The sequence below is a fragment of the Phlebotomus argentipes genome, unplaced genomic scaffold (genome assembly GCF_947086385.1).
Source record: "Phlebotomus argentipes unplaced genomic scaffold, Phlebotomus argentipes genome assembly scaffold_4, whole genome shotgun sequence".
Lineage (NCBI taxonomy): Eukaryota > Metazoa > Arthropoda > Insecta > Diptera > Psychodidae > Phlebotomus > Phlebotomus argentipes.
The window spans coordinates 7310528-7323370 of record NW_026776174.1 but is presented as its reverse complement, the minus strand read 5'-3'; the positions used below and the strand labels follow the sequence as shown (position 1 = coordinate 7323370).

The following is a 12843-nucleotide window of genomic DNA, read 5'->3' as shown; positions in this document are numbered from 1 at the left end:
CTCTCCAACGTTGAATCTCTGAAGATGATCTTGGGCTTACATCCATGATTGAAGTCTCGAATTTAATTGCCAATAAAATGCCAAATTACAGTGTCTACTTCTTGATCTACTTCTTCCTGCCGCCGCGCTCCTTCAGAGCCAAGTGAACCGTCGCCCCGCTCAGCAGATTGTAGTACGCCACCGAATTGGAGTCCTTGAAGAACATCCCCTCGTACGAGATCTTCTGCTTGGCCGCCGGCATTCCAGTCTCATCCAGCAATTTGCTCTTGAGCGCCGTGATAGTGTCTGTGAGCGACAGCGTGACCGACACCGTTTGTCCGTTGAGCCGCCACTCGGGCTTCTCCGACATGTTTGGCACCTGCACTTGGATAGTGACGGGGCCCTTGTGCCGAGCCAGGAACTGCGCCTCGGGCACGAGGTGATCCTCCGTGCGGGACTTCTTGCTCGGCGGCTCATCATCCGGTGGCTGCTGCATTGGCGGCGGCTGTTGTGGCGCCTCCATGAGTGGCGGACCGGGCATTGGAGCATTCTGCGGTGGCCCCATCTGAGGCAAGAAGCCCACTTGGAAGGGAGACGCTGGAAGGCGAACAATAAGATCAGATACAGTGAATTGAGAGACGAACAGAACACTTACGCATCATTGGCGGCGGACGCATTGGCATCATCATGACAGGAACGGGATTGGGATGGGGATGTTGCAGCGGCGGCGCCTGGTGAGACATCACCGGTGGCTTCGGTGGCACCACAATTGTCGGCTGCGACGCCGAGGACTGAGATGACATGCCGTGCTGCCCTTTGGAACCCATGTTGCCAGACGAAGTCACAGGCTTCGGCCCGATTTTCTCCTTCTCCTCATCCGGCAGCAGTCCCTTGACTTTGTGGATCTGATGAATCTGATCCTCCAGGGTGATATTAGCTCGAGCCGCCCTCGTGGCTGCCTCAACGCTGGACGTGTGGCCATCCCAGGTCACACGGTCGTCCTTCTTGGTCTCCTCCTCGCCCAATTTCTTACCAATCATCGTCTCCTCATCGCCAATACCGAAAATATCCGTACGACGCTCAGCCAACTGCTTCAGACTCGCCTCTATGGCTGTTCCCGCTGCGTACACATTGTCCTGTGTCAGCTTCTCCACCGTGTGCTTGTCTCTCTGCTCAACCCAGCGCGGATCCAGCAATCCAATGCGCATGTGCTCAGCCACCTTCGAAGCCGGAATCTTCTCGCCCGTAATTGGCGATATTAGGAAGTCATCCGACACAGGATTGGGCTTCGCCACGCTGTGCACTTGCTTGGGATCGTACTTCTTCACCACCACCTTGTCATGCGTGGGCGGCAGAGGAGCAGCCACTGACGGCTGCGCCTTGGATCCTCCGCGCTCATCCTCATCACTAGACGCCTCATCCATGTCCTGCACTTGATTGTTGTCCTTCGACGAGGTGTACTTGATGCTCGTGCGATCCTCCATTGTGGACAGCTTCACGCCTGACGACGGGGCACTGGACTCATCGTCCGATTCGATCTGCATCTCTATGTCGTTGTCCTCGTGAATTCTCTCCTCCATCAGCACACGCGCTCCCACTTCGTCAGGCGTCGTTGGCGGCGGGAAGTTGCCCGTCTCGTAGGGTTGATAGTCGACAATCTCCACCACCACGAAATCATGCCAATCGATCTGGGCATAAGCCACCCTCTCGCGCTCCACCTTCTCCTCCTCGCGCCTGCGCTGCGCCTCCTGATACTTAATCCAGTTCGCCCGATACTTGGCGCTCTCCAGCACCACACTCATGCTGCTCTTTCCCGGCGCTGCCTCGTTCTTCAGCTTGTTCATCAGATCCTTCGGCGGAATCAGGATCTTCGTGTACTGCTCCAGGAGCTTCGTGAAGTACTGGAAGAGTGAATGCTGCGGCCGGAGAAAGTCGAATTGGTAGTTCCTCTGCTCGCGATTCATGAGATTCGTGAGGAATTGCCGCCCATTTCGGGCCACAAACTGCGCTGTCAGCTTCACGATGTCCAGATCCAGGGCCGAGATGGACGGCGGATCAGCGATGAACTCAAACTCCGACGGCGGATCTTTGGGCACAAACTGCTGCTCAGCCACTTGCTTCAGCAGCTCCTGCTGCTTCTGGTGCGCCGATGAGCTCACAGAGAGCTTCTGAATCCCCGCCGGCAGATGGGCGGCGGCATCGCTGGTCTTCCCATCCCTGAACTCCACCACCTTGTGCTGATAGTAGGCGTGATAGGGATCGCCTGCATTCAGGAAATTGAACTTGGGATTTCCGATCTCATTCTGCCGGATGCGAGCCTCGAACTCAGGTCCATTTCTCGCCACGAAGCTGGCAGTCTTATCAACGATATCTTTGTCATGTCATTAAGGAAATCACTGTGCTAAAGAAATTGCTGAAAGTGAAAACGTTTGGAAATGTTTTTGTTGGCAAAAAGGATACTTCTAACCTCTGGCGGAGGATAGATTATTCCGATTATCGGTCCTGAGAGCGTTCTGTTCTCATCTCTTGGTGCATCACCAGTGCCAGGGGCACTTTCCGCTTCTATTGATGGCATTTTCCACGAGATATTTGCACGGAAAAAGGGAAAGAAGCACAATTTCTGAAGAACAGCACGAAAAACGCGATTTGATGTCGATTCGCGGTGACGTTAAGTAAATAACCCGGCTGGACGAGCTCTCCGGAATTTCTGCCCAAAAAGCAAATACGTCAGTGAGAAAGAAAACCATTCGTAATAAAGGCATTTATTATGTATTTTATTTAACTGTGTGGGAAAAATAAAAACGTGAAGAAAAATCTCATATGCTTTCATTGAGCGTAAGTTTGATTTTGAAAAATGGTAAAAAACATTCACCGCACAGCCGGGTCGGTTTGTATATAGACACTCCGATTATTTCGGAAAATGTCAACAAATTACAATTTTGGCGATTTGATGAGGAAATTGGCCACTTCCTGGTTGAATTCCTGGGCATAACGAAGGTGGATGTTATGTTTGCCGTCTGGGAAGCTGCGTAGACGAGCCCCTTTGATCTTGTCCATCAAAAACGGCACATGTTCAGGCACAATCATTGGATCTTTTTCGCCGTGGAGGATCAGCGTTGGACAGTGAATGTCTTTCAAGAGTTCCTTGCAGAGGTTTCCGTCCTTTTCCTTGTATATCGTGAGAAGGGTATCAATCCATTCGCTCCAGAGTTTGGGAAATTCCTGTTTGCCGTACACTTCTTCCATTGGCTTTCTCATCCTTTCTGACCATTTGCTGACATCACGAATGCCTGCAAATGAGGATTTTCTTGCTGAATTCACCCATTAAATGTTTAAAATCTACTCACTTTCATAGATTTGGACCTCCTTTGGGTCCACGTATGCATTTGAGCCCCATATCACGAGATTTTCCACAGCTCCCGGGTGTTTTGCAGCCTGGATGAGGCCGGTAATTCCTCCGTCGCTCCATCCAAGGATCGAGTAGGTGGGAAAGGCCAATTTCTCCATCAGTTTGTGGGCATATTTTGCGTCATTGTGGAAGAAATCCACCGTGAACAGTCTTCTCGGTGGAACTGACTTCCCATAGCCTGGAGGATCCCATCCGATGATTGTGTAATTGGGCAGAAGACTGGGAAGTTGGTCGATTTGCGGACCGAAATCTGTCCGGGCAGATCCCAAAGCACCGGGCATCAAAAGAACAGCCTTATCACCACTTCCGACTCTCACATAGTTTATATTCACATCCTCCACTCGTATCTTGGCCTCTGTGAAAGCCATCCCTCTGCGGAAGGAGAGGAAAATTGTGCTTTTCAGTGATTTGAAGATTCCTGCAGTTATCATTCTTCCGGACTGTCAAAAATACTGCAATCTTTCGCCAGGGTTTTCGTCATATTCTCTTCGCTATATCTTGAGTCCACCTGGAAGATCTTCAAGAAAGCACATAGTATTTTCATAACCCGGCTTTTCCTGTTCTTCCCTAGGGAAATCATGTATTTCCGAGAAGAATTTCCATTGCTGTGGAGAATTAATAGTTCAAATTGAGGAAAAACGCGCCAAGCGTCGAATAAATAGACCGTTGAGCGTTCAGCCAATCAGCGTCGATCTTCTTTGAGCGGAAGCTTTATGTACACGCGAGTATTGTAGTTCGCCACAGTTGCCTTCGCTTGGCTTCGTCATTCTGGATAAAGTGGCTCGAGTGTTTAGACGTGTTGCGTGTACGCTCCGCGTTTGAGTGAAAAAAGGTGTATTTTAGCAAGTGATCAGTGCGATAAAACAACTTTTATTGATTGACCAAAGGTATGTGGCGCACTTTGGTGAAATTTCCATTTCGCTAGATATATTATTTAGTGAGAAATTGAGGAAAATAGGAGTGGAATTTCTGGGACGCCATTGTTGAAATTTCGAAACGGTACATTTATGGGGCGTCTCTGCTCTTCTCGAAAAAGTGGAATAATTTTTCTGCGACTTTGCCATAATCGAAAAATGGCGCGATTGAATAATATTTCCCAAATATTATTGTTTACGCGATGCCATGGAGCATTTTGCGGGGGCTTTTTTTTTGGGGGCGCTTAAGCATTTTCCCACCTCGCTGTTCACAAAGCGAGGCATTGAAGAATTGAACGCCATTCGCGCGAAAGATGGCTTGGCTTGGTTGACGCCTGCGTCACTATATTGATTTTCAGTTTGAGGCTGGTTTTGTGGGCTTTTTTTCTCTCGATTTAGCACGCACACAGTCAAGGGGAAGTGGCTTCATTGGTGTGTGGGCACAACGCATCGAAAGGGGAATAAAATGTGTATTTTTCATCTTTTACGTGTAATAATTGTAAAATTGCCTCGTTGTGTAGTTTTTCCCGCTAAATGGAGATTATGTAATTTTTTTTCTCTCCCTAACAGTGAAGCGTTGATTCGCCTACAAGATGGCGGACGAAGAACTATTCTCTCTGTGTTGGAACAATTTCAACACAAATCTCTCGGCGGGCTTTCATGAGTCGCTCGTGAATGGAGATCTCGTCGACGTGACGCTAGCGGCTGAGGGCCAACTCGTTAAAGCGCATCGACTTGTGCTGTCTGTGTGCTCACCCTACTTTCGCAAGATGTTCACCAACATGCCCGCCAATCAGCACGCATTTGGTGAGTTCTGAGAATGATATATATGAGAAAAATTGTGTGGTGTGAAAGGGAAATTTTCACGGGTGTTTATTTTTTTCCTCCCTTTGCATTGCAGTATTCCTCAAAGACGTCACCCATTCCGCGCTGAAGGAACTCATTCAGTTCATGTACTGCGGAGAGGTGAATGTGAAGCAGGAGGCGTTGCCAGCATTTATTAGTACAGCAGAAGCGCTGCAGATTAAAGGACTCACTGATTCTGTAAGTTTTTGGCATCTTGTGTCTCTGAGAAATGTGAACTGACGGTTTTGCATTTTCTTGTATGGTTTGCAGGGTGACACAGCCCCACCGCCGAGTTCGCCCACCAAAGTCGCCACACCATCACATTCATCCGCATCATCACCTTCACGGGTCCGCACACAGCAGCGCACCGTGACACGAACAACGTACAAAATGGAGTCTGAAGACAGTGCCGATGAGAGGCAGATGATTCAGGTGCACACACAAAAGCGCTCAGCTCCGCGCCAAACCATCGCCCTGCAGTCAATACCGTCGAGCAAGAGGTCGAAGATTGAGACCATTGAGACTGTTGAACAAGCGGCAGACACATCGGCAACGACACGCATCTCGGAGAAGTCAGACGCGGAGTTCATTGATTTGCCAATCACTGAAACGCTGTCGGCCAAAGCGGAACCCGTTGAAGAATATGCTGAGGACACGGCTGAGGATATTGAGCAGGAAGGCGAGGCGACCTATGTGGAGGAGGACACGTACGGCGACATGAAATATGACGAATCCTACTTCACGGAGAACGACGAGTCAAACGCCAAGGCAAATGTATCTGGATTTGGAGAATCGTACGCCGAAGGGGATCAATCTGTTGCTGAAGCCCAAGGTTAGTGTCAATATTCAGTGCGACAAGAGAGAAACGAAGTGGCTGTAGGCACTTTTGCTTGGATCCTTTTCAATTTTCACATCTCTGAGGTCTGTGGCAGAGTCTTTGTTCCATTGCATTTGCGCTAGTGATACAAATATTACACTATTTTTGGTAAATATTTTAACAATACAAGTCGCGGGATCATTGATGTTACATGCTAACGTGCGCGATAGCAAGATTATTTTCATTCCAAACACACACACACATTTTATAAACTTTGAATGTCACTTTGATTATGCAGGTAGGTGATAACAAATGTTAACATGCTGTATTAATTGGTGGTCAAAGAAAATCATTTCATGCATTTATTTTAACAACTTACAAAATATGAATTTACACTTGGAAAGATAATTTTATACACCAATCAATACAGTAGTTTATTTATTGAACAGTGGAACAAAGATTTTGAATTTGAAAGAAGAAATTAAACTCTGCACAGTGCCAGCCTACGAAATTAGTTTCTCAATATGTATATAATAAGAAAATTATTCCATAAAACATGCTAGTAATTAAGATATAAATGATTCGATACGCAAATTTAGCTCAAAATATGAGAAATATTGAAAATTCGAACAATTAATTTAGATATTGAATGATTATTTAAAGACTAGTATCAAATTTTATGGATTTTCCAAATTTATTTTTCTCAAAATTTCTTGCCAAATATCTTAGTTTGCTTTATATTTGTGTTTTTGGTGCACTATTTACAATGAAATTCAATTTTATTTAATTAGTCAATTCAATTTTGAGTCTGAAAGAGAAATTTTAGTTATACCTTGAATGAAATAATACTTGATGCAAAACGAATTCTCATAATCGCAACAAACAAACATTACGCTCGATACGTTTTTTTGGTTATTCGTATTTTAATTTTACACCAAATTAGTCAAGAAAAAAAGTGATAAAAGTGAAGAGTGTGTTTCAAATACAATTTAGTGGTGATTTTATTATAAGAAATCAAATGTGTGAAACCTGAGAAATCAACAAAACAGAGACGCTTGAAGCAGTAAGTAAAACAAATTTTAAATAGTATATACAAAAAAGTTAAACAATATGTTTTTTCAACAGAAATTTCTCGTGTTGTTGTACAATAAGTCTGAGGACAGAAGAACTATTGATCGATCTGTGAATGTCTTCAATCCACACTTTCTTCTGATAAGAAATCCAGCTGGCAGAGAAGATTGACAACTTGAACTCAAATAATGAATCCAATTGGAACGGATTGTTGGTAAATGGACATGCACGGTGGGTATGATGAGTATCACTATATTTTGCTACAGTTTATTTTACATTGGATAAAAATTTTCACGATGCGGTAAAATGTGTATCCGGTAGTGTTTGAAAGTGGTGCTTCGTTGTGTGGATTAACGGTAAAATATGGTGGTGAGATTTACTATGCCGTTCGGTGTTGGGTGATGGTAGGTGTCTTTGCTATGGCGGTGATTGGGACGCGAGGAACCGGTAATAAGTTCCACATGCGAGAGTGCTGTGGATAAGAGCTTTCGTCAAGTTCAGGTATGAACCAATGAGTGTGCAGACGGTTGGCGGAGAGGTTCGTGTTGAACTTCTTGTGCACAGAGAGAGAAAAATACTTCCAATGTAATATTCTTCTAGATATTTTTCTAAATAAAAGGAACAAAATCTAGTCTCATCTCTATTGAATTGTAATTAATGATGTAACTAAGAGTATAACTAATAAGCCTTTAATTGCTTTGCGACTTTTTGAGAGTGTGATTTATACTGAGATGGGAAACATATATTTACTTTTTCTTAGGCAAAGTACAGTTCATACGGAGCCAAAAGAAAAATGCCCAACTTGTCTTCGATGGTTACATTTACAACAAGAAACTCACACAAGCCAATGGCTTTACCACGTGGCGATGCACAGATGTCTCAAAAACGCGATGTCGGGCCATTTGTATAACAAAGGGCAGCCAGCTGGTAACATCCCGCCGGAGTCACTGCCATGAGCCCCACTGGAATCGCATATCGAACCGCCCTTTGTATAGCTTTGAAGATGACATGGGTGATTTTATTGAGATCTCTGCGGAGACAGAGGAGAAGATAGATGAGATGATCAGTAGTATTAGTAGTAAGGAGAGCATTCGGCTGGAACTGATGTCGGACACGTAGAGAGGAAGACAGTGAATCACGTGAGGAATGTACGAGAGAGGATGAAGCCAATAAACTGACATGAAGAATGTGTAATCTTTTTGTTATTTTACATGCACATAGTTTTATGTTTTGTTTTACAACTAGATTCTGAGGAAGTTAAACATAAGATATCTTTTCTCCCTTGACTGTGCAGTGAATTTTGGCGAACATCAGTTGTTCATCATAAGTCGAAAAGGGGGAATCCACCTGGTGCATGATAACTATGTCTATCGGTCCAATCTGCGGCGACAAGGACGAAACAAAGATGTGATTTACTGGGAATGCATTCACAATCGTAACAGTAAATGTAGAGGGAGAATGAAGAGTGTGGGCGATTATCTCTATTTCACAAACAAACACGGTTAGTTGCTCAACCAATATTGATCACAAAGGCATATGTTGCAGGAGCTGATGACTATATGCAATCCTTTACTTTCTTTCAGTGAAGCATAATCATGAGCCTGATCTTCTGCGAGTGACCCAGGCTATTAAGGCTAAGCTCACAATCATGAAGTATATCAGTGAATTGGGAATATAATAATCAAAATTGATCATCTCTCAGTGCTCTAAATTCAATTATATCGAAACGTATAATTGACATTCTAAACATTTATCGCTATAATGAAGTATATGCATAGATATATATGATGATGATGACTTTGTAATGAAGGAGAGAGAGAGACACGGAGGAAATTGTATATAAATTGAATTCTATATAATAATGAAGTAAAATGAAATTTTACATGAATATTTTTTGAATTACTCTAATGACCGATAAACTGCAGACATTCCCATACTCATGATACTTTCGTATGGATTGCTTTTAGATCGTAAGGACTACTTCAAAATGTCCCAATTACCAGAGGTCCAAGTAGTTCACAATGAAAAGGGACGCGTGCGTCTCAAAATCGATGGATACTTGTTCACGTTGAATCAGTCCAGCCACAACAAAACCGTCTGCTACTGGGAATGCATTCGACGTAGAGCAAAGATCAGGGATATGCAGTGTCGTGTGCGGGTTGTCACGGTGGATGGACGACTCAAGTCACTCGTGGGTTTGCACAATCACGAGAGGGACTCAATTGTGGACAACTATGTTGAGCAGAAGTTTTACAAGTTCTTTCCCAATGCAACACTGTAATGAGTTGTGCAGAGAATTCAATCAATGAGTTTACACCTGTTTTCCATAACATGACAGTGTAGATTAGCAATAAATGATGTTTCAAGATGCAGATGAAGAACTAAAAGATGATACTTTTGCTTTTCCCATCTCACAACACACCACCATGACGTTGGAATACTTGTGAAACCGCGCGCAGGAGTGAAGAGGGCTGAAGAAGTGATAGTGTTCAGTATGGAGGCGGAGGAAGAGAATTCGTCGATCCACTTCAGGCAGACATCAATGGGTCGCCCGTGTTTGGAGCTCAATGGTTTCACATTTCTGTACAATAAGAGTGTTGAGAAGACGGGGACAATCTACTGGCGGTGCTCGAACTCGAGTGCCAGGAAGAAGGTGCCCTGCGAAGTGAGATGCATCACACGCCATGGAATTCTGCAGAAACGCTGCGGTTACCACAATCATCCTCCGCCAGCAAAGACTTTATAAGATAGTGAGAGAGATGAATGTCTGTAAGATTAAAATACATGTTGTAGGTATTTACACACCGATCTTGGTCTTTTCTGCCTTCCCACCTGCCAGGAATACTTTGCCTCGACCAAGTGCTGGAATACTGTTAATACTAACACAGATTTCTTGTATTTGTGTTTTCAGTTGGCCCACTAAACTTCATCAAAACTCCTTGGTCAACATCGTGTTTAGTAATTGATGATTATATTTACAATTGTCACAGTAATACGCACAAGGGCAAGTCCTACTGGAGGTGTCACAATTATTCAAAGAGAGTTATCGAAGAGAGGTGTCGAGCGAGGTGTGTGATTAAAGATGGAAAAGTTCAAGCCCTCACCGGAGGACCGCACAATCACTTGCCGCACACGGAGAAGATTCAGAAGATAAAGAAGCGAGAATCACTGATGGAGAAGTGCGATTCGCTGTTTTAGATAAGACAATAACAAAAATAGTGTTAAAGTCTGTCGTTTTGGGAGCAAGAATATCTCTCTCTTTTTATTCTGATAGATCAAATAAATTTGAAAATTGAATACTTTTAGCCTGCATCGCAAATGAAGTGTTATTTTTCTCACACTTATCCAAAAGATACTTCTTTTTAGAGACTTGTTGGGTTGATGGTGATGTTTGTGTGTTCTCTGCTTTCAGTTTTGGATGATGAAGACAGGGTGCTTTTTATGTTCATTCGCAGTCAGAGAAATGCTGCTCTCCTATCGCGTCACAACTACGTCTATCGATGCGAGAGATTTCACAATCACAAGAGCTATTGGCTCTGCTTGCACTATAAGACAGATCACTGCAATGCAAGAATGATATGCGATGGCAATCGTATTGTTAAGGAGACACGCCACAATCACGTGCCGGACCTCAAGCGACTGAAGAAGGCTGTTGTGGAGTACAAATCCCTCACGGATCCCGATATCAAGAAATTTATTGTAACCAAGAGTTGAGAGAAGATGAGGCGGTTTTTGATTAATGATAAAATACATGATATAGAGTTGGTATGAAGTCACATTTTTCAATCTAGAGATGAGATTCACCATAGACTAACTCCTTCTCTTTTGTGTATTGATTGAGGGTACTGTCTCTCTCTAGAAATCATCGAGGTATCAGCGAGTTCTGGTGAAAAAGAACCACTGCAATTCACACGGAGTCAGCGCGGAAGGCCCATTCTGTGCATGAGCGGATATCGCCTGCGTCTGGAGCGATCGTCCAACAAGGGGATTGCCTACTGGAGATGCGTTAAGGGGAATTGCCGTGGGCGAGTAAATATGAAAATGGGAAAGATCATAAAGAAGCAATCGCACGATCACATGCCAAATGACTATGGTGGAAATGTTTAGAGAGACTCTTTTTCTGTATCGTGTGCAATAAATACACATGAGAGCAGCAAGACGTTACACACCAATTTTCTTTCTCTTCCATAAACACCTCTCAACATATAGATTGTGGTGCTTCACGGGGTGAGAATGCACTAATCAATTGATGATCTCTTTACTACTTTAAGGTCTGGATTTCATCTACAGCCAGCGCGGTCATCCATTGCTAATCATTGGAGATTACCTGTATCGCCACAATCGCGGTCACTACTGGAGATGCATCGGATGCACAAAGTTCAATTGCCGTAGTCGAACAATTCTCAAGCCTGGCCGACCGCCATGGTGTATTGGAATGCACACACATCCGCCGGAGACGGAAAAGATCAAGTGTGGCCGCAAAATGAAGAGTGCGGACAAGAAAATCTTCGATCCCCTCATGAATCCTTAATCTATTCTCCCTTCTCCGTATGTGAGACAGAATAAATTACATAAGAGAAAACAGAGACATGGTCTTTTTTCAAGACAACATTGAGAGTGTGTTCTTGGATTGTGAAATGAAAACTCTGCATTCTTATCACTTTTGTCTTTTCTTGCAGATTGGATTTACGGGGAATACAAACTTGTGCCAAATAGAAAACATGGAAAGAATCTCTATCTCTATGGTTACTTGTACAGAAAGAAGGCTGTCTTTTCCCATACCATCAATTGGATATGCTCAAGAGCGGCCAAGAAGTGCACACGAACAGGGAAATGGATTTCATGCTCTGCACGGGTGATTACCAATCAATTGGGTGGGATAAAAATTGGAAAGATACCACACAATCATGAACCACCATCAAATACTGATGGGATGGATGGATAATAAAATGCATCAAACTGCAGCACATTGAATTTAATTGAATCTCTCGCAAAAGTACACAAAAATCCTCAAGCTCTGATTGTGAGTGTGATTAACTGACCACTATTGTGATTATGCTTTCAGGCTCGCCACCTGTTGCAGTGTGGATACCGAATGCTCAATTGGTCTTCACGAAGAACAACAAAGGCAGACAATTGTTGACCTATCGTGGCTACACTTATCGCAAGGAGGCCTCCTTCAAGACATCCACAAACTGGATCTGCTCGAGTGACAAGGAGAATCAGACGACTTCCTGCAATGCTCGCTGTGTCACCAGACAGGATGGAGCTATAAAGCTTGGAAAGCGTCAGCATAATCATGCAAAAGTCCTCACCGACAGCAATCTGAAGCCATTGAAGAAATAAAATTCATTTTCCTACCATGGATTTCAATTGACTAATAGCGAGTAATGACAATTCGCGTGTGAATGCTGTCCATTAATGCTAATTGGGATAATTATTCCTTTCAGACGATCTCCAGTATGTGCTGAGCAACAAAGGCTATCCACAATTAGTGTATTCTGGATATATATTCAATTACGAGAGAAGTCGCGGAAATCGCAAATACTGGTCCTGTGCAGGACGATATCTTCACAAGTGCTCAGTGAGACTTATGACAAGCTTAGATGATGCAATTCTGTACAGGAAAATTGCTGACCACGATCATTCGCCGCCGACGAATAAACTGCTGAAGAAGACACTGTACCACATAGGAGTAGAAATGACAAAATAACTTCTGTACAGCTTTGCAATAAAAGATAATGTTTATACATATTTGAAAAAAGTCTGCAACTGTCTCTTGGGAGAATTTTAGAGGAAAAAAGAAA

General features: G+C 43.9%; 3 protein-coding genes across 42 annotated transcripts in view; 1 reads left to right on the top strand and 2 right to left on the bottom strand.

Moving 5' to 3' along the window:
• Nucleotides 1-41: 41 nt before the first annotated feature.
• On the bottom strand, nt 42-2659 carry LOC132258195 (splicing factor 3A subunit 1). Its single transcript, XM_059755354.1, has 3 exons — nt 2440-2659; nt 635-2350; nt 42-576 (listed from the first exon to the last, which is right to left on the bottom strand). The coding sequence occupies exons 1-3, from the start codon at nt 2552-2554 to the stop codon at nt 107-109; spliced, it is 2301 nt and encodes a 766-aa protein (XP_059611337.1). The 5' UTR covers nt 2555-2659; the 3' UTR covers nt 42-106.
• Nucleotides 2660-2898: 239 nt separating this feature from the next.
• LOC132258222 (valacyclovir hydrolase) lies at nt 2899-3830 on the bottom strand. Its single transcript, XM_059755425.1, has 2 exons — nt 3327-3830; nt 2899-3269 (listed from the first exon to the last, which is right to left on the bottom strand). Exons 1-2 carry the CDS (start codon nt 3817-3819, stop codon nt 2911-2913), a joined length of 852 nt encoding a protein of 283 aa, XP_059611408.1. The 5' UTR covers nt 3820-3830; the 3' UTR covers nt 2899-2910.
• A 328-nt stretch (nt 3831-4158) lies between these two features.
• LOC132258200 (modifier of mdg4-like) overlaps nt 4159-12843 on the top strand; it is a 27155-nt gene continuing 18470 nt past the window's right edge. For 29 of the 40 annotated variants that reach the window (XR_009468268.1, XM_059755359.1, XM_059755367.1 and 26 more), the window contains exons 1-4: nt 4159-4275; nt 4873-5109; nt 5204-5346; nt 5419-5980. Coding sequence is in view for 37 of the 40 variants with exons in the window: in XM_059755359.1 (XP_059611342.1) it covers nt 4896-5109; nt 5204-5346; nt 5419-5980 (919 nt within the window). In the remaining 3 variants the exon portion in view is untranslated. The other 11 variants (XR_009468269.1, XR_009468267.1, XM_059755381.1 and 8 more) reach the window with 11 other exon arrangements.